The sequence below is a fragment of the Protopterus annectens genome, chromosome 14.part0 (assembly GCF_019279795.1).
Source record: "Protopterus annectens isolate FY-2018-M chromosome 14.part0, PAN1.0, whole genome shotgun sequence".
Taxonomy (NCBI): domain Eukaryota; kingdom Metazoa; phylum Chordata; order Ceratodontiformes; family Protopteridae; genus Protopterus; species Protopterus annectens.
Window position 1 is genome coordinate 694,035,067 of NC_056748.1, and position 24,698 is coordinate 694,059,764.

Below are 24,698 nucleotides of genomic sequence, written 5' to 3' on the forward strand. Positions count from 1 at the left end.
AGCTGGTAAAAGGAGTTCTCGAGCTAAAGCAAGTGCCGAGTCGGAGCCGAGGATCGGCTCCGAACCCATCCAGCAAGAATGAAGGCGAGATTGACAACTTAACATTGAGGGATTAATACGCAAGGTAAATCTGTCCTTGTGAAAGATCAGATATGAAGGTTTGCAAGACAAAGCCTGTAGCTCAGAAACCCTCTTAGAGAAAGCAATAGCCACCAAGAAAATAGCTTTCCAGGTAAAGAACTTCAAATCTACTTTTGCTGCAGGTTAAAAACGGGGAGAGACCAAAGCCTGAAGAACTAAGGTCAGGTCCCAAGGAAAAGCAGGATCCTTAACTGGAGGACGTATGAGAAAGGTACTCTTCAGGGAGGTCTTGCTTAGTTTAGAAGAAGCTAGATTGAATGAGTTCTCTCCTACATGAAAATTGAAAATGGCAGCAAGTTGTACCTTAACCATTGAAAAACCTGCACCATTATTAAAAAGATGAGCCACAAAGTCCCAAACTTCCAACATTGGTGCAGAAAATGGGTCTAAATTGTTCTGATGAGCCCAGATAGAGAACCTCTTCCACTTACTGTCATAAAGCTTCCTACTGGATGGTTTGTGAGTCGCAATCAACATTTTTCTAATTGGGGAGGAAAGCCCAGAAGTTCTAGCCATCATTGGAAGTGGAGAAACCAAGCGGTTAGTTTCAAGTTTGGGAGATCTGGATGGGAGTTGTCCTGATGTGTGGGACAGAAACCAAAGGAAGGGGAGCCACACTTGATTGGGCCAAAAAGGGGCAATGAGAATGACTTGGCACTTCAACCTCTGTGCTTTGTGTAGAAATTTGGGAATGAGCGGAAAAGGAGGGAAGGCATAGAGTAGATCGGGGGGGGGGGGCAAGCATGAACTAGACCATCTCTCGGTGACTATCCCTCCAGAAGGATCAGTGCAAAAAAAAAAAAATCACTGCACTTGGTGTGTTGGAGGGAGATGCCAACAGGTCACAGCAATGTTGACCTTATCTCTGGAAGATCGCATTTGCCACTGCAGCATTGAGAGACCACTCGTGAGGCATCAGGATGGTCCTGCTGAGCTTGTCTGCTAGGATGTTCAACTTCCCCGGAATGTGCATCGCTATGAGAAAGTGGTTTGAAGAGATCACCCATTGCCTCAACCTCATGGCCTCTTGACACAAGGGATAAGATCTGGTTCTCCTCCTTGCTTGCTGATATACCAGACCACTGACATGTTGTCTAATAGCAATAGTTCCAGTGTGAATAGGAGAGTTTCAGGCTTGGAAAGCAAGAAGTACTGCTCTCATCTCCAAAGCATTTATATGCAAATTGGTTTCTAGGGGGGAAACCATGTGCCTTGAACTGTCTGTCCCAGATAATGCCCCCCACCACAGTTGGAAAACATCCATGGTCACAGTGGCCAAGAGGGGAGGAAGGATGAAACGCCGGCCGTGGAGAAGATAGTCTGATTGTATCCACCCGATGAGAGACTGTTTGCATTCCTGAGAGATCCTGATACAGTAGTTCAGAGGGTAAAGCAGAAGAGACCATTGTGCAGCTAAGTTCCATTGAAGTACTCATGTGAAGATGGACGAAGGGTACCAGAGTGACTGTTGCTGCCATGGACCCCAAGGCCTGAAAAACAAGACTGGCTTGGGGAAGGAGTGTCCAAAATCTGTCTGACATCAGGTTTCAGACTGGAGATCCTGTCAGTAGTTAGAAAGGGTAGGGGCTGAGAGGTGTCCAAATGAGCTCCAATAAAGTCTTTGACCTGAACTGGAACAACATGGGATTTGTTCAGATTGGTAGACATGTCCAAGGTTGAAACTAGCTGAAGTAGGTTTACTCTGGCTTGAAGAAGTCGATGCCCGGTGGGAGCAGTTAGAAACCAACCATCTAGGTAGGGAAATTGTTGAAATCCTTGCAGTCTCAGGTGAGCTGCTACCATTGCCATGCATTTGGTGAACACCCTGAGGGCTGTGATGAGACCAAAGGGCAGTGCTCGAAACTGATAGTGACTGGCCCCAGTCTGAAGTGGAGATACCTTCTGGAGCACCTGTTCATCTTTATGTGATAGTATTAGTCCTGAAGGTCTGTAGAGCACATCCAGTTGTTCTTCTGCAGGAAGGGCAGAATGGACTGTATTTATTTATTATTATTTATTTGACATTTGTTAACTGGGAAAGTCCGACTTGGAACAAAGCCAATTTTCAGCGGAGGCCTGGAAAGAAACTCTCCAGAAGCATGTCTTTGTAACATGGGAGGAAATCGCAGCACCCAGAGGAAACCCACATGAATGCAGGGAGGACATGCAGACTCCACACAAAAGGAACACCAGCCGAAAATCGAACCAGTGAACCTCTTGCTGTGAGGCAACAATGCTACCGCTGCACCACTGCGCCCTCCAGTAGACTGTAGCATGACCATTCGGAACTTTGAGCTGGCAACTGACTTGTTTAGGGGAGTAAGATCCAGAATGGATCTGAGGGTCTCCCTGTCTTTCTGGACACTAAACAGAATCTTGACTAAAAGCCGGATCCGAGCTGGTCTGGGGGACACTTTGGATAACTCTTTTTGAGAGCAGCTTTGAAATCTCTAATGCTGCAGCCTCCCGCTCACTGGGTGGGACATTGGGGAGGATCTTCCTTGGAGGAGGTTTTTGGGAAAAGGGTACAGAATAGCCTCTGGATATAATCTTTAACACCCAACAATCTTTTGTGATGGCTTCCCAGGCTGTCTGGTGCAGAGACAAATGTCCCCGGACTGCCTCCAGAGTAGAACAGACAGGCAATCATTCAGGACCACTAATTGGGCATGTCCGAGAAAGAATAAGACCCTTGATTCATTGGACCCCCACTGCCATGAGGGTGGCATCTGTTGTTATAACCATTTGCCCCTCTGCCTCTGTGAGAAAGGTCCCCTAGTGAATGCTGGAAAGGACCCTGTGACTTCCAGAACCACAATGTCTTACCTCCACGCTGTTTCCTGGAAAAGGACAGTTGTAGGGGTAGAGAAGCACATCCCCACAAGCTCTTTTAGTCTTTCACTTTGGGAGAGTGTATCTTTAACTGTTGGAACAAAAAAGGGTAATTTCATCGAAGGGGGCGTTGACAAAAGACTTATAGGGTTCCGAAAAATCACACAGCCGCATCCAGGCATGGCATCTAATCGCAATGCATGATCCAGCCTCCCGTGAGGTACCCTCTACCACATGAAAGATTAACCTCATGAATGTGTTGGAAATAGACTGGAGGGTGACCATTCTTGAGGAATAGGATTTCTGTTCCTTGGCAGACATGGACCCTGTGACCGAGCTAGAGTTTTCCTTAACCAAGTCCCTTTGTAGCCTGATTACATGGTGCTCACACTGCAAAGGTGACTGAAGCACAAATCCACTTTCTGAACCAGTCCAAAGTCCTAGACTCCCTTTTAGGAGGATGGGCAGTGGAGCTCTGCTGGGCAAGCTCCTTTTTGATGGTGGATGCAACCACCATGGCATCGACTGGAATCCCTTTATTCCAACATGGTCGATCAGAAGGGGCACTAAGGATCTCACTGGGCCACTTATGGATGGGTTCCATGGTGTCTGGCTCCTTGCACATCTTGCAGGATACAAGGTCAATAAGGGGATCCACGGGGGACACACACACACACACACCCAAGAAGTAGATAGGTTTGACCTAAAGGCTTCCAGAAACACTGATTCCTCTGGATTAGGACCAACCACCCTTTACAAGAAGAATTTCCATGATGTCTCCAAATGAGACATCCTTGGGTGGAGATCTGGAGGACCCTTCTCCTTCATCGAGATTGGTGTCCTCAGTGAGGAATTCCAAAGGGGAATCCAGGTGTCTTCTTTTACATGTATGCTTCTAAGGGACCTCTTTGGTGGGGTGTTCCGGAGAGGTATCGGAAGACTCTGGGGTTCCAAACGGGAAGCAGGCTGGACGTCCTTCTGGGCAGGCTGCCCTAGAGGGGCCAGGGTAGATGTCTCAAGCATAGATGCAGCTGGGGGGTCCAGAGTCTGAAAGAGGCAGAGTCGAGGCTCTTCTGGGTGCAGACAGAACCCTCTCTACCACTTCAAAAGCCGAGGAAGATTGGGACACCCCAGGCATCCCCACCAGAGCCGAAGCTGTTGACAGGGAAGCTCAGAGCCCCAACCACCCCTGGATCTGAGTGGGGAATCGGAGCGGAGCTGTCAAATGGCGAAGCCCCAAAAGGAAGAGACCGGTCCAAAAATTTTGTTGCCAGTGTCAACCCCTTGGAACCAGCACTGAAGCTATTATTACAAAAATTGTTAGGCTCTGAAACCTGAGCCAGGCGAAACAGCAACAAAATACAACAAGCAATTGGCCTTAAAAACAAAACTAAGCACACCACTAGAGAAGAAGCTACTTTTTTTTTTTTTTTTTTTAACACTAGAACACAAGAAATTAAATATAAATCTAGATATAGATAAAAGGATACAACAATACAAATATATCCAACTAAACAAATGGAAAGGACAGGGTAGGGAAGGAAAGAAACAACAAAAAAAAAAAATAATAAAAAACTTTCCCTGACAAAGAATGGGTTAGAAAGGAGAGCAAAGGCCAAGAAGAAACAGTACTAACCTGAAAACTTTCTAAAGAAACTGAAGGAAAAATTCCCTGAGAGCTCGGAATGTCGAGAACCCGATGCTTAGTGAAACACAGCAAATGAGATCTGAGAGATTTGAAGGAGAGGAGCCTCATGGGTGGGGGGAAGCTCAGATATTGGAGCCTACAGCTTTGGTATATGGCCGAGTCAGATTCGATGCTTGGACTTGAAACCCATAGGTTGAAGACCAAATGAAGGCAACATCAGATAATTTGTTTACTGGGATAGTCTGACTGGAACAGAACCTATTTTTAGAAGAAATTTTCAGATGCAGGTCTTTGGAATGCAAGATGAAACCAGAGCACCCTGAGGAAAACCATACGAATGCAGGGAGGGCATACAGATTCCAAACAGAAGGCACCACAGCCAAGAATCGAACCGGAGAACCTCTTGCGGTGAGACGACAGCACTAACTGCTGCACCACTGTGCCACCCATTTATAAAGGTGGCTGCCTTTCTGAGAATACTACTTTTATACATTTCATCGGGGGGGGGTCTATGTCCACTATGCCTGGTTTAAGCACTTTTTAGAACCTTTTCATTTCAGTATAGTCTACTTACTGTTAATAAACGTGACCCTGGGCAACTATTGCAAGAAAAACAGCACAAAAAGGTATACAACTTAAATCTCATGTTACAATAACTATGAAGTGAGTTACAATGACCAATTTTGAAAACAAAGATGCAGAAAGTGGTGTATTAAAACTAATAAAGGATTTCTTTTTCTAATTTAAGCAGTCTATATTTCAAAAAGAGAGACGGGAAAATCAAAGTAAGCAAAGCTCATTTACAGCTATAATACAGCACATGTATAAAAGTGTCAGGGAAAGGTATTGTACTGCATATAGCTAGCAAATTAATTTAGCCATGACATAGCATTTCCAGAAATTCATGACACTTATAACAGGCGGAACAGGATGCAAGTTGTTGAAACTAAAGGGTATGGGTCTGAATGGAAATCCAAGTGAAGTCGAGGGTAAGCTTGTACATTCCATAAAAAGGGAATCTACAAAAAGCAGTAAGCAGTTATTGTAGTCTAACAATGCAAAATGCAATACTCATACCTATAAAAGTAGACCCAAACCATTAAGTAATAAAACATACAGGCAGACACAGTGACAATAATGAAGATGCCCTGTCTGTAATGAAAGGCAGCATGGGTTCAAACAGCAGGCCAGATACCAAAGGGCTAACTCTCAGGGCAGGGACAAAATGGTTCATGAATAGCTGGCATGCCACTTTGGATCACAGGAAGTTACTAGACTAATGGCCCAGGGGCCCTTACAAGCCTAGCCAAATTTTACCCTTGTTACCATGATCAGCATCTATTGCCCCTGTCCAAAAGGGACACAGCTGGAACCCGCAGGGTGAATTTACAATTACCCATCCAATCGTCCATACTGCGTTTGAAGACAGCCAATGAGGTACACTGTTTGATGTGAAGTGAGAGTCTATTCCAAGGTGTGGTAACCCCAGGGAGACAAATCTGTCCTCTCCAGCAGGTTCTACTGATGTCACACACCAAGTTTAAGTCTTTAGAGTGAGTAACCCATGTGCCATTTGACTTGCAGATGTACAGCATTTTTAATAAAGTGGGGTCAGATATCACTTTATATGTAAGGTAGAGATCGCCTCTGAGCAGTCTGTATGAAATAGAATAAAGTGACAGTGATTTCAGACTATCCACATAGGATAGCTGCTGAAGACCTTGAATTGTCTTTGTGAGGAACCTTTGTGGTCTCTCCAATTGCTGCAGGCTGCTTTGAAAGGTACATGCCAAAAGGGGAGTTGTACTCAACTATTGGCCTAACAAGTGAAGAGTACAGGGGAGGTGATAATGTCACTTTTTCTCAAGGAATGACCTCCTCACCACTCTAGAGACATGGTGATCAAAGGCAAGGTTGCTGTCAACCTGAGTGCCCAAATCTCTCACTATTGAGTGAGTACTTAGGGTATTGCCATTGATGTGGTAATTTGCAGAACATCTCTCTTGCCCAAAGGGATGATAATACATTTTTTGCATTGAGTTTGAGGCCATGACTTTGGTACCAATCATTTGTTTGCATAGGACTTTCCTGAAGGACGATGACATTGTTTAGAGATTCTATGACTGCAACCAGTTTGCAGTCGTCAGCAAACTTTGTCATACACAGTCCCTTGGTTTTAGCGTGTACTTCAGAGAAATAGATTCCAGACAGTATAGGTCCCAGGACCAATCCCCGTGGAACACTAATGGTAACAGGTCTGCTGTGGGAGGTGGATTCCCCTATTTTGACTGTATGTGCTCTATCAGAGAGCCAGTTTGCAACCCACCTTCCAATATAAGGGTTGATGTCTAGCTGAGAGAGTTTGTCAATGATGCCTGAGTGACGAACAGTATCAAATGGCTGGGCCAGGTCTAGCTAGGCTGTATGCACAGATTTCCCCTCATCCTGGGCCCTTGTGACTGTCTCGAAGAAGTCCACCAGGTTTTAACAAGCATGAGGTCCCCTTGACAAATCCAAACTGGATAGGATCTAGTGTTTGGAGATTACCTATACTTTTGTTGATAAGGTCCATGATGATTCTCTTCATGGCCTTGCAGATAAAGCTAGTCAGGCTAAAAGATCTGTAGTTTCTGGGGTCAGTAGAAACACCACTTTTGTGCAGGGGGATAACAGTGGCTGTTTTCCAATCAGATGGGATGAAGCCAGTGCTTAGACTGTGATTGAAAGGAGTAGCCAATGGTGATACTAATTCTTGTTTGAGTCCATGTATGACACCGCCTGGGCTGTTATCAGGTTCCATTGAATTGATGGTGTGTTGCCTGAAAGAGGGCATTTATGATCTGCTCTTTAGTGCTATAAGGTAGGGGACAGGTGGTAGGGATGGCATGAAGTACATGTGGTGGGGACGGGGGAGTGAAGTTTTCACCAAACCTGTAGGACGTAGCCTGGGCTGTTACCAGGTCGCATTGAATTGATGCTGTGTTTTTGGCCTTAGAGAGGGCATTTACGACCTGCTCTTTAGAGATATAAGGTAGGGGACAGGTGGTAGGGATGTCATGAAGTACGTGTGGAGGGGACGGGGAGTGAAATCTTCACTGAACCTGTTGGCTAGCAGGTTAGCCATGTCCACCAGCTCAGTGTACGAATCACCATTAACTACCAGTTCAGTGCAAATCTGAGCCTTACCTTTTAGGTTACGGATGTAACTAAAGAACACCTTATGGTTGTCCTTGGTTGAGGAAGCTAAAGTACAGTTGTGTACACTTACCATAAATGTAGATGTTCGAGGGTATTCACTGTTGCAGTCATCACATTTGGGTTATCTGATTAACAAAATCTTGAGTCTTGCGTCGGTTGCTGTCTCTTCTTCCATGACGTCAGGGGTATAAAACATGCAGCTGACGCCATTACATAGGTTTTTCTTGCCCCAGATGTCAGGTACCCCCCAAATGGGAAGCAATTAATTCTATAAATATACAAGGTTATACCTCCAACAAAAAAGCAAATACACCAAAAAGCTTTTGAGCATAGTAAAGGAAAGTAGAGGTATAGCCAAAAGAAAAAAGGGGGCTGGAGAGAGGGTAACCAGGACTGCAACAGTGAATACACTCTAACATCTACATTTATGGCAAGTGTACACAACTGTACTATGTTCTTCATGTTTCACTGTTACAGTCATCACATTTGGGTAGATTCCCAAAGCTAAGGATGGGAGGAGGAATTTAGATAGCATTAGGACCAGCTATAAGGCCATGCAAGATTGCAGTGGCAAAGACAGCTCTGGATTTAGAGAAAATTGGCAGATGGTACTCCTTGGTGAAAGTATGTACAGAACTCCAGGTAGCAGCGTCTAGGATGTCAATGGTAGGGACGCCTCTGAGAAAGGCTGTAGAGGTAGATGCAGCCCTGGTTGAGTGGGGTCTGATCCCTTGTGGGATAGGTTTTCCATGCTGCTTGTAGCAGAAATGAATGCAATGGCCTACCCATTTGGAAATGGCTTGCTTGGAAATAGCCTTCCCCTCTGCCCCTGCAGCAAATGCCACCAGCAGTTGGTCAGATTTCCTTTGAGATTTAGTCCTGTCTATGTAGAATCTAAGTTGTCTGTGCACGTCTAAGGAGTGCAGTATCTGTTCCCCTTTGTTCTGTGGATTAGGAAAAACGTTTGGCAAATGAATGGACTGATTAAGGGCCACACTGGATACCACCTTGGGCATGAAGGAAGGATTGGTCCTGAGGGACACCCTGTCCGCATGAAAGATGATGAAAGGCTCCACTGCCATGAGGGCCTTGTAATTCAGATACCTGTCTTGCTGAAGTGATTGCTAAAAGGAAAGCTGTTTTCCAAGAGAGGAATTTTAAATCCGCAGTGGCAGCTGGCTCGAAAGGAGGAAGGGTGAGCTTTTCCAATACAAAGTTAAGGTCCCAGGCTGGAGTTGGGGCTCTCCTGGGTGGTCGTAGATTTTTGGTCCCTCTGAGGAACTGCTTAAGCAGTGGATGAGAGAAGAGGGGAGGTTCTGTGTTATAATCAGCTAAAATGGCTGAGGCGTGAATTTTGATGGAGGAGAAAGACAGGCCCTTGTGAAGCATCCAAGTTAAGTATTGCAAAATCTGAGGTAAGTTGGGCACTGCTGTGCTCATCCCTTGAGACTGGTTCCAGGCACAGAATCTTTTCCATTTTTCAGCATAAGATTTTCTAGTACTAGGCCTCCTTGCCTCTAAAATGATATCATCACTAGTTTACTGAGAGATGGTAAAGGAGAGATTAGGTAATTATTAGCCAGGCTGCTAGGTTTAGTGTATAAAGCTGAGGGTGCAGGATCTGGTTCTCCTGCTGAGACAATAGGGTAGGAGTCTGAGGCAGGTGCCATGGGGCCAACAGTGACACACTGCGCAAGACGGGGTACCAGTGTTGGCGTGGCCAGTCTGGTGCAATCAAAATTGCCCTTGGTTTGTCTTGTTTGATCTTTAGTAGTACTTTGGAGAGCAGAGGCAGAGGAGGAAAGTCTTAAACTAATAGGTTTTTCCAGCTGAAGGACAGAGCATCCACTTTCCAAGCTTGTTTGTGGGGAGTCCTTGTGCAAAATTTGTCCAATTGATAGCTCTGGGGGGAGGCAAACAGGTCCATATCTGGGCTCCCCCATTTGCTTTTCAACATGTTGAAAATCCTTGGTTCCAGTTTCCACTCGTGTGGGTCCATGAGGTTTGTGCTTAGTTCGTCTGCCAGTGTATTTAGTTTTCCTGGCAAGAATTGAGCTTGTAGACATACTTGGTAGCTCAGGGCTGTGTTCCACAATGCCGTGGCTAGTCTGCAGAGGGGGTAAGAATGGGTACCCCCCCCCGCTTGTTTATGTACCACACAACAGTGGTGTTTGTCTGTCTTCACCATTAATTGCCCTGGAAGAATGTGGTCCTTGAAGGCTGTCAGAGCATTCTGTACAGCGAACATTTCTTTTTGATTGATATGCAAGTGCATTTGACTTGGGTCCCATTTGCCCTGAATGCACTTCCCTGCCAGGTGAGCCCGCCATGCATAATCTGATGCATCTGTTGTTACGGTTTGGGCAGCAGGGGGTGGTGTGAATGGTAGTCCCTTGTTTTGGTGGCAGGCCTCTGCCCACCAAAGAAACTCTAGGCGTAGGTAAGGTATGATAGGAATCATTGCTTCTAGATCCTGAGAATGTTGACACCATAGGCTTTTTAGATACCATTGTAGTTTCCTCATATGCAGTCTTGCATATGGAATTAGAAGAATGCAGGGGGCCATGAACCCCAAGGCTTGTAGTATTTGCTTTGCAGATAGTAGGGTTTTTGTGGCCACTTGTTTGAAGTAGGTTGTCAAATAAATTTGTTTCTCTGGCGTGAGGAAAACCATCTGGGAAGTTGTATTCAAGCTTGCTCCCAGGAATATGATTTGTTAACAGGGTACCAGGTGTGATTTCTTTTCGTTTATGGTGTACCCCAGACAAGATAGCACCCTCTGTACAAAGGCCAGATGATTCAAAAGTATGTCCTGGCTTTCTGCCTGAATTAAACAATCGTCCAGGTATGGGTATATTTGAATATTTCTTTGCCTGCAAAATGCAATGGCTGGGACTAGGCACTTTGTGAATACCCTGGGCCCCGTAGATAAGCCAAAGGGCAGTGCAGAGAACTGGTAGTGATTGTATCCTGCTTTGAAGCGTAGGTTTCATCTGCAAGATTCCCTGATTGGGATGTGCAGGTATGCTTCCTTTAAATTGAGTGTTACCATCCAGGCATCTTTTCCTAACATAGAAAGCAACTGGTAAAGAGTCAGCATCTTGAATTTTGGAATCACCAAAAAGGTGTGTAGCGTAGACAGGTCCAGAACAGGATGCCATGAATTGTCTTTTCTGGGTACCAGGAAAAGTCTTGAGTAGAAACCTTGCCCTTTTTCCTCTTCTGGTACAGTTTGAATAGCCTTTATGTTTAAAAGAGAGAATAATAGCTTTTGAGCCTCTGCCCACTGATTTGAGGGTAGAACCGGCCAACCTTTTGGCGTTGGTAATGTGTGGAAGTGAACTCTGTATCCTTGGGACACTATATTTAAAACCCATTTGTCCTGGGTAATGAGTTCCCAGTTTTTGGCCTGCAGACCAATCTTTCCCCCTAAAGGAGCATTCAGATGAGAAGTGCTTGGAAGTTTTAAAATCAAGTCACTGAGACAATGTTCCATAGGGGTGAGTCTTACTACTCCCAGATTTGGAAGTGGATGCCCCCCACTGCTTAGTCTTGTGTGTACCTTGGGACTGAAACCTGGGGTTTCTGCTGTGTCTGGGTTTGGATTGAGAAGGCCTGGAAGGAGTCAAAAAGGACCAATTCTTAGAGGGCCAATGCCTACTAAATCTTGGAGGCTGAACTTCTAAGAAATCTTTAACAGTTTGCACAGATTTAGCTTTATCTTCCATCTTTTTAAGAACTTCTTCAGCTTTGTTGCCAAACAGGCGGTCCTGATTTAAGGAAGCATCCAACAGTTTAGCTTTAACATCATCAGGCAAAGGTTGCTCCTTAAGCCAAGCATGCCTTCTGAGTACAGAACCAGTGACAGCAGCCCTGCAAGAGGCCTCTAAAGAATCAAACCCACATTGCAAAGTATGTTTTCCAACCTGTTCAGCAGAATGCATTAAATCCTGTAATTCCTTACTTTCAGCACGTCAGGAATCAACATAATTTTCTGTTTAAGCAATCCAATAATATGTTGTTGATACTTTAACATATGAAACTGACAGTTTAAGGCCCTAATGGCCAAGGTTGCAGAAGTGTAAACCTTCTTACCCCATCTATCCAGGGCCCTGGAGTCTCAATCAGGAGGAGTAGGGTTTTTGGCAGCAGAAGCCTTAATGCCCTTGGGTCCCTGTGAAATAGTCTCTGGATCCGCAAAAGGATTTTTAAAAAGAAACTTGTGAGAATTAGGAACCCTGTAGTATCTGTCAGGTTTTCTGGGAGCAGGAGGCAAAGAATCAGGGGCCAAACTAGATTCCAAAAAGGCATCATCAACAATGTCTAGTACAGGAGGTATAGCTAAAGGCCTATGCTGAGGCAAGAGTTAGAAATCCCTAAGCCTCTTTTTCGAATCAGAAAAATCCTGGCTTTCCCAGTGAAAATGCTCCCTTAGAGTGTGCAAGGTTTCACCAAAAGAAAAATATTCTGGAAGGGAAGCAGAGGGAATTAGAGTCCTCTGCATCAGAATCCACATAAGCAGATAAGGGTAAATCCAGATCATGAGAAGAATCAGAAAAATCAGAATCCTGGTCAGAAGATTCATAAACAATTTCTGTCCTAGGTCTCTTAGAAGAGGGTGGTTGGCTTCTCCTGATTAAAGTTATAAGATCTTCAGCCATTCTTCTCATTTGTTTTTTAGGCATAGAGGCCTTAGCATGCAGCCAGGGCGTCGGTTTTCTAGGCATGGTTCGAGGTTTAGGTCTTAAAGAAGAAGGAGGCATCGGTTTAATATGCAAGTCCGTAGGCCTGAATACACCCTCAGAAGCCGGTGCCTGCACAGCGGCTCCGGACCCATCCAAGTTAGAGACATCTGCAGGCTCCACAGTTGAAGCATCTCGCGGCATACTGGACTCCAAATGGGTCTCAGTAGAGGCCCGCGAATCAGAAGTAGTGGATATCAGGGGCTGCGAAAGCACCTCACTGAGTACCGGCGAACTGGCGACTGGCTTAGGAGAAGCGTCGTCAGCAGCTTTGGACCTAGGCGGCCCATCTCTGTCTTTATCTTTGCGTTTTTTCAGAATTCTGGTAGCCGGATGGCTTACCGACAACATTTGTGGATAATTGAACAGAGAACCGAAATACTTAAGAGGCGAAAATATACCGATGATGGATAGTGCATTGATTAAATAAGGCACAAAACCGACAGCAAGATACGTCGTGGTCAGGGCCTACGCAAGGAATACAGTACGAATTAAAATCTTTGTGAGGTATTTGCTTTCCACAAGAAATGCAATTATTAACTTTTACTGACATCGGTAAGGAGCAAGAAAAAGTTTCCCCAACAGGGTACTTAGCTTTAGTTGAAGACTTCGGTTCTGAAACTCAAAAATGAAAATTTCAGGAGTCTGCTGACCGGCACTTGAACTACTTCTGCTTCGAGCACCGCACGGCAAGAAAAACAGATGTAATGGCGTCGGCTGCATGTTTTATACCCCTGATGACCTGACGTCATGGAAGAAGGGACAGCAACCGACGCAGGACCCAAGACTTTGTTAATCAGGCAGGCTGAGAGCTACTGCAAGCAGATAACCCAAATGTGATGACTGCAACAGTGAAACACGAAGAACATCTTGTATTCATAGTTTGCCTTGGAGAACTTCAAGAAGTCTTACTTGCTTATTTAAGCTAGGGGAGGAGCGTCTCCAGTTTCGTACTTGCTCCTTCTTACTCTTGGACAGCAGTTTCTTCCTTTTATTGTAAAGCCTATTAATGGTGGTTGTCCACCAGCCAGGTTTGCTTTTCCTTGAAGAGCTTGTTTTGGTCCTGACAGGTACTGCTGAGTCAATACAGTTATACAGGTGCTTGTATAGAGCATTGGTGTAGAGCCTGGCAGAGTTACTGGTTCCGTCTGAGGGGAGGGGTGCAATTAAGCTACTTATACCATTCTGTAAGAGGTTATAATCTGCTTTGGAGAAGTTTTTTAGTCTAGTTGCTGCTATGGGAGGATCAGGTGTGATAGTTACCTCAAATGAGACTGATTTGTAGTCAGATCTCACCAGGGACGAACTCACAGTGAGGGAGCTACAGAGGTCTCCCATATTTGTAAGCACCAGGTCCAGGATGTTGTCGTCCCTGGTGGGGGTGACAACCAGCTGGTCCAGGGCATTGGAGTTGACAAAGTCGAGGAACCTTTAGACAAACGAGTTTGAGCATGAGTAATTAACCCAGTCAACGCTAGGATAAGTTAAAGTCGCTCAAGACTATGGTGTTAGGATACATCTTGATAGACTAAAGTTGATCCAAATAGGCAGAGTAGTTTCCTGATTCATGGAGGGGGTTCTGTAGCTAGCAATGACTTAAACACGGGTCCTACCAATAATTAATTGCACCTGAAGTATCTCTAGGGCGTCATACTGTGTATTTATCCTTGATAAATATTGATATACAGCCTCCTTTAGTTTTTTTGCCTTCAGTTTGTGGTCTGAATGTGTGGAAGGAGGTACAACTTGGTATGGCTGGGGTGCTCTCCACAGCCCTGAACCAAGTCTCCGTGACTGCACAAATGTTTGCGTCCTCCAGGGTGAGGACTGCATCCAGTAAGCGCAGTTTCATATTAAGACTCTAGTGTTTAGCAACATGACCTTGAGGTTGTTTTTGGTTGGTATTTTTACATTGGGAGTTTTGTCCTTGTGACAACTGCCTAAAAAAGGCACTATGGGGGTGGCAACAGCCTTAGCCAGTAGGTGAAATCCCAGGCGTGACAGAAAGACCATCTCTGATAAAGCATCATGGTCCGTCAGTCATGTCATCCCAGGCTTACAGATACAGGATCCCCTTAGAATGACACCAAAAACTAAGCCAATTATTGAAGTCAATCATTTTCTGTTTGTATTGAGGCATCATTCTAGGTAAAGGTAAAATGCTGCTTAAGGCTATGGACATACCTGCCTAAGACTTAGTCTGAGAGTTCAGTCATATGTCTCTTCATATAGTCCATAGAGGTACGTCTCAAGTCATTCACACCAACATGGACTATGACAGAGTCATAACGGTACCTGCTGTTGAGAGACTTGAGTGTATGTGTGATATGGCAGATCCTGGGACCTGAAAGACAGCCGACTGTGACCTTCTCCTTATCCAGCCTGGTGACGGGGACATCTGTGTGTCTCACAATGGAGTATTATATGACTAATATGTTAGGTTTAGTGTTTAGCCTTATTGGCTTGATAGGTGAGACACTGGTGCATGAGCTATTGTGTGTATTGTGTTCTGCAGTGGAAGTATTATGTGTAGCATGCTTGTGTTTGTGTTTGGGATGTCTCTGTGGTTTAGGTAAGTTTGTGGCGAGGACCACTGCGTATGTAGGTATGTGTGATTGTGGGTTTGGGTGGAGTATGAGGTGAGGTGTGCATGTTTACAGTCCGTGTCAGATGTACTGACTGGCATGTGAGAAAGCATTGATTCAAGGTTTTTAATACAGCTGCATTTCTCACACATTGGGTTTGTGTGGACTAGAAGTAGAAGGCTGTCTGTGAACATGAGGCAGTTGCTACACTGCTTCAGGATGCCTATGTCGACCAAGATGGCTGGAGAAACTGTGGGAAATTGCCTGTTCATAGTGCTAGAAGAATTTATATGGTCAGAAACAGGAATATGGTAGGAAAGGGGTCAAACGTAGGAAGAACTAGTGAGCGAGTTGTGTTAACACTGCAGAGGCTAGGCTTAATGCTACCCTAATAGGTAGAGCGGGGCTGCAGAAAAGCTCTTGAGCCCGTTATTACAATGGGGTGTGTACACAGCTTCACAAATGCTGCCTCTTTGTCCAGAAATGTGCTAAAGATGAGGAACTACACTGAGATAACAGTATGAGAAGTCATTCCACCCTGTAGGTCTGAGATAATGTTAACACTGCTGACTTAGCAGGTCACACTGATTAAAGGAGGCAAGTAAGTGCTGCGAGTACTATATTTAAGGACATCACATACCACAGGGAGAATCAGTACGGCAAACAAAAATCCCCACCTTATGGTATGCTGGTCTTTGGTGGCCCAGTCCCCACTTTTTGTCAGCAGGTAGGCTTTAATGAACCAGAGGTCTGGTGGAGAGGGCAAAAAATACTACAGACTGTGACAACTGTTGTTTCTTTCATAAGCAGTGTACTAAAGGCAATCATAAAAATCAAAAATCTAACAAATTTTCAGAACTGTGGGCAATTGCCAACGACTAGTCAGGAACAAAGAAACTATTAAATAATAAATATTAATCCTGACTACTAAGCATGCATAACTATAGGCAAAACGTCATTCTTTGCTAGCAGGAAACTTCAGATTTTTGTAATGTACTGAAACACCACTCAAGGGAATTCACAGCCTGTACATAAAACCCAGTATCCTAAATAACAGGCATAAACTGTCTTACCATACTGTTCACAAGTTAGATACTTTTCAAATGCATATAGCAATTTCACACAGACACATTAAATGAAATTCACTAAATGTCACTTACCTTATGAAATACAGAAGACCATTTAGTGTCACAGTTTTGGGCGCAAATGACCATGGTGGCAGCTGACCACAGTTTACCAAAGTCCACCTGTCTGTCTCAGGGTCATAGCTCTGTATTACCATGGTTTCTTGTCCAGCAAGAGATCCAATGGCATAAAGTCTGTCATGACAAGCAGTAGTAGAACAGTTGTCCATTGGATATAACATGGGCCTCAGAGGCTCCCAAGTATCCAACCAGGGGTCATATCGCTCAGTGCTGTCTGTGGCAACCACATACAGAAGTCCTTTCAAGACGGTGGAACTATGGTATTCTCTTGCTTTCAACATTGGGGCAACCTCAATCCACTCGTTCACACTTGAATTGTATCTCCAAACAACACTGTAAAGCCGAGACCCATCAGAGCCCCCTGTAAAATGTAAAACAAAACCAATTCAGTTAAAGAAAATTAAACTGAGACAAGAAGGCAGGCAAACTTATAAGTGGAGACCAACAATCTATGGCAGATGCGCATGCACGCACGCGCACACACACACACACACACACACACACACACACACACACACACACACACACACACACACACACACACACACACACACACACCACCTACTCAGGTTACTAATTATGTAGACCAACACTCAATGGCAGACAGACACACACACATCCATCCTACTCAGGTTACTAACTATGTAGACCAACACTCTATGGCAGACAGACAGACAGACAGACACACACACACACACACACACACACACACACACACACACACACACACACACACACACACACACACACACACACACACATCCATCCTACTAAGGTTACTAACTATGTAGACCAACACTCTATGGCAGACACACACACACACACACACACACACACACACACACACACACACACACACACACACACACACACACACACACACCCTACTCAGGTTACTAACTATGTTACCAATCTAGTTAAATCAACAATCGACATTCTTTAATCCCACCATATATTTGGCTTGTGATTTTCCACCATTTTCTCAGAACTGTTCTTTGTACTTACCATTCTTCAGCAAAGAAACAAATTGTTTCTCATATAACTACAAGTCACACGTTCTGAACTCCTGCTGTCATACCTCAACCTCTTAGCACAAGAAATCTGGACTCATAATAGAGACCGATTTAGAAATTTGACAGAATAATGAGGTTTGCCTTAGCATGTGCTTTCTGAAGGATATGAAGTCTGAAAATTAAATGTCTGTCATCATCTTATGACTTCATTTCCCACTTATTAGGTTCATAGGTTAGTATTAGGCTAATTGCCTTGCGAGCCATGTTTTGCCTTGTGAGACTCAAACCCTGCACCTTGTGTTTGTAAGGCAAACACCTTAACCATTAGGCCACCCCCCCCCCAGAAAAATAAAAGTTATGTACTTACCACAATGCTAAATCCGTGTTGTCTTCTTCCATCTGGTTTGATCTATAGGTTATGGGATCTGACTCAGATCTGAAGCTGGCCTTTTTTTTTTTTTTGAATCTTCAGCCCAGGAGCTCCACCTCCTCTACTCTCAGTACACTGCCTCTACCCTATTCTCCTCAGATAGAGTTTTTCCTCGAACAGTCCCCCAGTAAGAAATACAAAATTCACTACTACAATGATAACAGTTGTAAGGTCAATAGACAAGGACCAGAGCAGGTTGACTCACAATCCCAGCCTCCCAACCAGTCAGGAGCACTCAGCAATTCAACAACTATTGTACTATGTTCAACAAACACGCTGTCTTACCAGCGCATGGGTAGATTAGCTTACCCAACCAGGTGGAAAGATAAGGGTCCAGGAGCACCTGGAGAATATTCCCAGAGAAGCCTGCTCTTGATCTCGAAAAGGCATCCATTTTTTAATGCTTTGAAAACATATGGGCCGAGGACCAAGCTGCTGCTCTGGAATACTTCTAGAGTCCACCCCTTTCCAAAATGCTACAGAAGAGGAAAAGGCCCTAGTGGAATGTACCTTTACCTTTTCTGGATTAGCCTTGCTATAAACAGTGCAACAACAAACAATACTAAAGGACAACCAATGCAGAGATTTGCTTAGAGACAGACTAATATTTCTTTACCCTACAGAAGGAAATAAAAAGTCTTTCTATCTTCCTAAAGGGGGTTGGGTCTGTCAAGGTAGTACCTGAGCTGCCAATGCACATCCAATGTATAAAGAATCCCCTCTTCCCAGTTCTTAGGTTCTGGAAAGAAAGAAATAATAATAAAATCTTACCATAACCATAGATGTCCTTCTTTTCTATGTTGCAGTATTCTTGATATGAGGGCTTTGCTGCCAAAGGTAGCCCCGATATTCAGTCAGTATACAAAAGATTAACTAATACAAGGGTACAGGGGATGTCGCACATATGCCAGCAGCTGGCATCAGCCATAAAAGTGAAGTCCACATGTACCATCCTCAGAACTGAATGTGCCAGTTAAGAACAGCCTAAGGAAAAAAAGGAGATAAGCACAGATCCAGGAAAAAGACAAATACCGGGGGAAGGTGCAAGGATAGAATACTGCAACATAAAAGAGAAGAACAGCAATGGTTATAGTAAGATTTTACACAACTATTCTATGTCCTTCTATTCTTGTGTTGCAGTATTCTTAACATGAAGGAGAGTACCAAAGCTTCATGATGAAGAAAGGGACGGGGAAGAAGCAGAGGCGCTTTCTAAAAAAACATGGAAAATGGCTCTAGTAAAGCTAGCTCTAGATCTGGAGATGCCATCCAGTTTATAATGTTTAGTGAAGAAGACCAAGTAGCTTCATCTAAGTTGGTGCTGGTATCCAAACCTTTAAAAAAGGCACCTGAAGAAGCTACAGCTCTCACAGAATGAGCCTCAACAGGAGCAAAAAGGTCCTTACCATGAAAAACATAACAAAAGGAAATAACTTTAGAAATCCAAGTGGAAATAGTCTGCTTGGACACAGACAATCTCAGAGTCCTGGGATTAAAGAAACAAAAAGCTGATCAGATTTCCTGATAGCCTTAGTTTTATCCAGATAAAATATGAGTTGTCTATGTAAAGCCAAGGTGTGTAGAACTCTCTCAGTAGAGGATTGTGGAGAGGGAAAAAGTGGGAAAATGAATAGACTGGTTAAGTGACAACTCATTCACAACCATGGGCATAAAAGAAGGGTTAGTACGCAAGCAAACCCTATCCTTATGGAAAACCAGGAAGGGTAGGAAGCCATCAAGTGCTTGAAATTCAGACACCTTCCTGGCCGAAGTGATTAACACAGTCTTCCAAGTACAGTGTTGCAGGTAAGCTATAGCTGCAGGTTCAAATGAAGCCACAATTAGTTTTTTCAAGACAAAATTGAGATCCCAAGGAGAAGGAACAAACTTCCTAGGAGGTCTGATGTGAATGACACCTTTAAGGAAGAGTTTAACCTCCAATTTAGAGGCCAAAGGAGGAGATAAAGGCAGAAAAGCAGAAACGGCTGAAAGATGAGCTTTCAAAGAGGAATACGCCAACCCAGTCTTCAGCAGTTCACACAACTAGCATAAAATCTGGGGTACATTTACAGAAAGTGGGTCCAGTTTAAGTGAAATACACCAGATGGAAAACCTCTTCTATTTGGATAAGTAGGATTTCCTAGTATTGGGTTTTCTTGCCTTCTGCAGAACCCTAAGCACATCATCTGAAAAGAGATGTATATTAAGAATGAGAAACCCATCGCCCACAGTGTCAGATGTAGAGTTGAAAGACACGGATGAATTACAGATCTCTTGCCTTATGTGAGTACCAACACCCTGTGAGGTAACTTGTGATGATTGCCCTTGGCTAAATGCATAAGAAGAGGGAACCAATGCTGTCTTGGCCAAAAGGGAGTCACCAACAAGGTTTTTGGTTTGTCAGAATGTTCTGAATAAGAGGGAAGGGGGGAATGCATAGAGAAACATCCCCTTCCATGAAAAAAGGGCATCCACCTTCCACACCAGAGGGCCTGAAACACTGGCACAAACTTTTGGAAGTTGTGTGTTCAGAGGGGAGGCAAAGAGATCTACTTGAGGAATACCCCACCGGTGGAGAATGTCCAGAAACACATCCCTGTGAAGTATCCCTTCATGCAATTGAGCCATGGACCTGCTCAGAGTGTCTGCCACTAAACTGTGACTGGAGGACAGAGGACATGTACACTGCCTGTAGGCAGACCTGGTACTGGGTTGCCAGTTCCCATGCCATGAAGGCTAGCCCAAACAAAATGTATGATTTTGTCCCCCCTGTTTGTTTACATACAAAAGAACTGTGGTCTTGTCTGTAAACAGTTTTAGAGGGCATGGATGAAAAAGAGAGTGAAAGATCTGTAGAGGGAGGAGCAGGGCTCTCATCTCTTATGTTTATGCGCTCCTTCCTTTGGCCTTGAACTTTCCAGGATGCAAAGGCTGCCCTCCAGCTCATGTCTGAAGAGTCTGTGAACTCCTGAACTGGAAGAGGAGGATACAGAGGAAGACCTAGGTTCAGGGAAATCTGCTGAATCCACCAACAAAGTTCTCTTCAGACAAGGAAGAAGAATGACAACAAAGTCCAGTGGATGTGCATGTTGGCTCCACACTGACTTGAGATGCCACTGAAATTTCCTCATGTGAAGTATGAACACAAGTAACATGGGGATGGTGGATGCCATGAACCCTAGAAGGGGGAGAAACACTCTGGCCATAAGAGACTGCAGAGGGAGGATGCCTTGGAAGAATTTGATTAGAGCCTACATTTTCTGAGAGGGCAGGAAGGCCAACATTCGATCTGTCTGGATTCTGCACCCCAGGAAGACGTGGTCTTGTGAAGGGGTGAGGAAAGATTTTGGAAGTCTACTGCAAAACCCAGACTTTAAAGAAGGAAAATAGTGAAACAGACATTCGGTTGCAAGGTCTCTGGAAGGAGTGCCTGGAGCAGGAGATCGTCCAGATATGGAAACATCTGTACACCCTGGAGTCTGCAATAAACTATCACAGGAGACGAGCATTTTATAAATACCCTTGGTGCCACAGAGAGACTAAAGGGCAAAGCAGAGAACTGAAAATGCGATGAAACAGAAAAATGCAAATATTTCCTGAAAAGAGGATGAATAAGAATGTGAAGGTAAGCATCCTTGAAGTCTAGGGATGCCATAAAAGCTTGTGGAAAATGAGGGGAAATATAGTAGGCAGAGAAAGCATCTGGAAGATTGGGACTTTTAAGAAGGTGTTGAGGTATGAATGATACAGAATGGGTCTCCAAGGGCCAGCTTTTCTGGGAACCAGAAACATCCTGGAGCAGAAACCTCTTCCCATATGGTGCAGAGGATCTTACTGAATAGTTGGGAACCAGAAACATCCTGGAGCAGAAACCTCTTCCCATATGGTGCAGAGGATCTTACTGAATAGTTTTCTGGGATTCCAAAACCTGGAGGACCTCTGGAAAAATTGCAGTTGCTCTTGAGGTGGTTGAGGAATACCCATGAAAGGTGGAAGACTCTCCCACACCATGAAATACCCTTTGAGGATAATGGAAAGGGCCCACAAATCTTGAGTCATTTCTCCCAGACTGGAAAGGACAGGTAAAGGCACAGAGAGAGGGGAAAGTGGCTGAGAAAAGGTTGGTTGTCACAGACTACCTGTCTTGTTTGGAAAAGGCTGTTTTGAGCAGGAGTAGACTAAGAGAATTTGGAAGTAGTAGGTTTCCTAACACCCCTCTTACTTCTGGAAGGAGGAATGCAAGATTGGTTTCTAACAAAGGGGGTTTTAGCTGGGTAATTCCTTTGGAATTTAGGAACTGGTGCCACAAAGAGGTGTTTTAGGTCTGTAATTCTTTGCCTTTCTTCTGCAAGTACTTGAACAAGGCTGATGCTGCAGCCCCAAACACAGCCTTATTATCTAAGGGAGCATCCACTAATTTATTCTTAAAGTCATCAGGAAGTGGTTGAAGCCTCAAGCAACAGCATCACTGCAGAACAGAGCCAGATGCAGTCACTCTAGCAGATGCTTCAGCTGCATCATAACTGCATTTAATGGAGTGTAGTGCCACCTAGGAAGAAGAAAAAGGGGGATCCATAGACAGACAAGCATAGAGGGTCATTAAATGCAACTAAATATGGTAAGCTATCCTGAAGTGAAGTAGCTCACACAAATATTTCAAGACCAGGGTATATTAACCTCAATGGCCCCCCTATTTCCATGTAGGCACCACTTAGAAAACCTCATCCATTTATAAACATGAAATTTTCTTGTGTGTTTCCTGTCCTTCTTTAACCTGCTACACATCCTCATGAAAGAGGTGCCTAAAGGAAGGCATAACTGAATCAGCCAGGCTGTTAATGGAATTTTCTCTAAACTGGGGTAAACTAGTCATCCGTAAGAATGTGTGAGCAAGTCTATCATGGTATCATAAGAATCGTGCATGCTATAAGTCTAAGAATTTTTAGGAATTCTTGAGCTGGGGTGATACTCCTCTTGGAGAACTCCAGAAACAATGTTTGTTAATAAAGGATCTTGCCTTCAGGCAAAAAGGCCATTCTTACATTGGAGTCATAAGACACTCTAGAAATACAAGTCTATGGGAGGGGGTCAGACACAACTTCCAGAGCTTCAACTTGAACCCTAGAAGACAGATTAAGGACAAAAACTTCTCTAATAGTTCCAAACACTTGTACACGGACTCTGTACAGATCAGCAAATAGTCTAAGTAAGGGAAAAAAGGGAACAGCCAAACTCAGGCAGTGGGCCACTACCAAGGCAAGACATTTTGTAAACACTCGAGGAGCAGTGGATCGCCAAAAGGGCAATCCAGAAAAATGAAAGTGCGACCCAGAGGCAAAAAAATCTCAGAAATCTCTGAGAATGATGAGCAATGGGGATATGACGAGCCCAGGATCACCATGAAGCAGTGGTCTGGAAGAAGATGAAGCATTATCTACAGGGTGAGCATTCTGAATTTGGGAAGCTAGATGAAGGTATTCAGAAAGGACAGGTCTAGTGCAAGTCTTTATGCATTTTCTTTTTTGAAAACCAGGAAAATTTGGAAACAGCAGTCTCTCATTCTCTTGGAAAGGGGCATTGGTTCTATGATCCCAGAGTCCAGCATATGCTGGAGAGAAGGGGGAAATAAAGACTGGTGCAGAAGATGAGGAGGAATGCCCTTGAAAGGAAGAAAATGGCCTTTCCACTATCATCAGTAACCCTTGCCCACAATGTTGAGGACCCATTTGCTGGAAACCACTGATGGCAATACTGACTTGCTGAGAGACAACTTGAAAGATATAGCACCCTGAAGGAGACTAGAAACAGACAGTTGCCTCATCTCGGCATAGTCATAAGTTGTGGGGGGGTCCTTTTGTTGGACTTGATGGAACAGTAGTCCTGCCGCTTCCTTTATGTACCTTGGTTTTTGTTACGACTGTGAGTTCTGTTTAAGAGGCTGCAGAAAATTATCCTGTTTGAATGAGGAACATTTAGGAATATGAAACATTTTTTACACACCCACACTCTGCATCAATTTACCTCTGTCATCCAAGTGTTTAAGAATCTTATTAGATGCAGCACCAAACACCCAATCAGACCCAATGGGAGCACTCAAAATGTCATTTTTTAAATCAACAGAAAAATTCTGACCATACAAATAAGCATACCTCCTCATCATCACTGATGAAGCTGCATTTCTAGGAATAGTGTGAACCCCTTCTAAGATCCTCCTTAAAGCATGTTTTGACACATGAGAAACAATGGAAACAATATCTTTAACATAAACCTTTTGCTCAACTGGCAGTGAAGCAGCAGACTTTTCTAAACTATTTATGCATCTCAAAACCAATTTAAACACTACAGTACTGGACTGTGCAAGAATTTTCCCCTGAGATTCTAGCCACTTGCCTACTTTATATTGAGGGACTGGGTTAGCAGAAAACATAAGACTTTTAACTAAAAATGGTTGCTAGAGACACAGAAGCTGAGTCCACAGACAATGGACCCTGGAGACCTGGCAAGGTAGAGGAAACCCAATAGTTCCTAAACAGATTTTTAGGGAGAACCTACATAAGCAAAAGAGAACTAAAGTATTTCTTAAAATGCCAGGATCACAGGAGGGATGTGCTGAAGTATAGAAGCTTCATTCTCCAAAAAAATCATAAACTCTATCAATTTCAGGTGCAGCTGAAGATTCCTCCAAATCAAAATACATCCTTAAATCTAGTCACCATTCGGGAAAAAGAAAATGTTTGGATTCCCGTATCTGCTCATCATCAGAAAAAACTGACTGATTCGATTCAGACATGTCCAAACCCTCAGACACACAATCTACTTCAAAAACAGAATCCAAAGCAGAAAAAATGAGGGTGGAAATACCAGAACTAACACATCACACAATCAGCTGCTTGAACAACAGACC

General features: G+C 44.0%; 1 protein-coding gene across 3 annotated transcripts in view; it reads right to left on the minus strand.

Moving 5' to 3' along the window:
* KLHL21 (kelch like family member 21) overlaps window positions 1–24,698 on the minus strand; it is a 747,265-nt gene that overhangs the window by 166,524 nt on the left and 556,043 nt on the right. For all 3 annotated transcript variants that reach the window (XM_044056426.1, XM_044056427.1, XM_044056425.1), the window contains one exon: window positions 16,307–16,712. In XM_044056426.1, coding sequence (XP_043912361.1) covers window positions 16,307–16,712 — 406 coding nt within the window. The remainder of the gene's footprint in view (window positions 1–16,306; window positions 16,713–24,698) is intronic.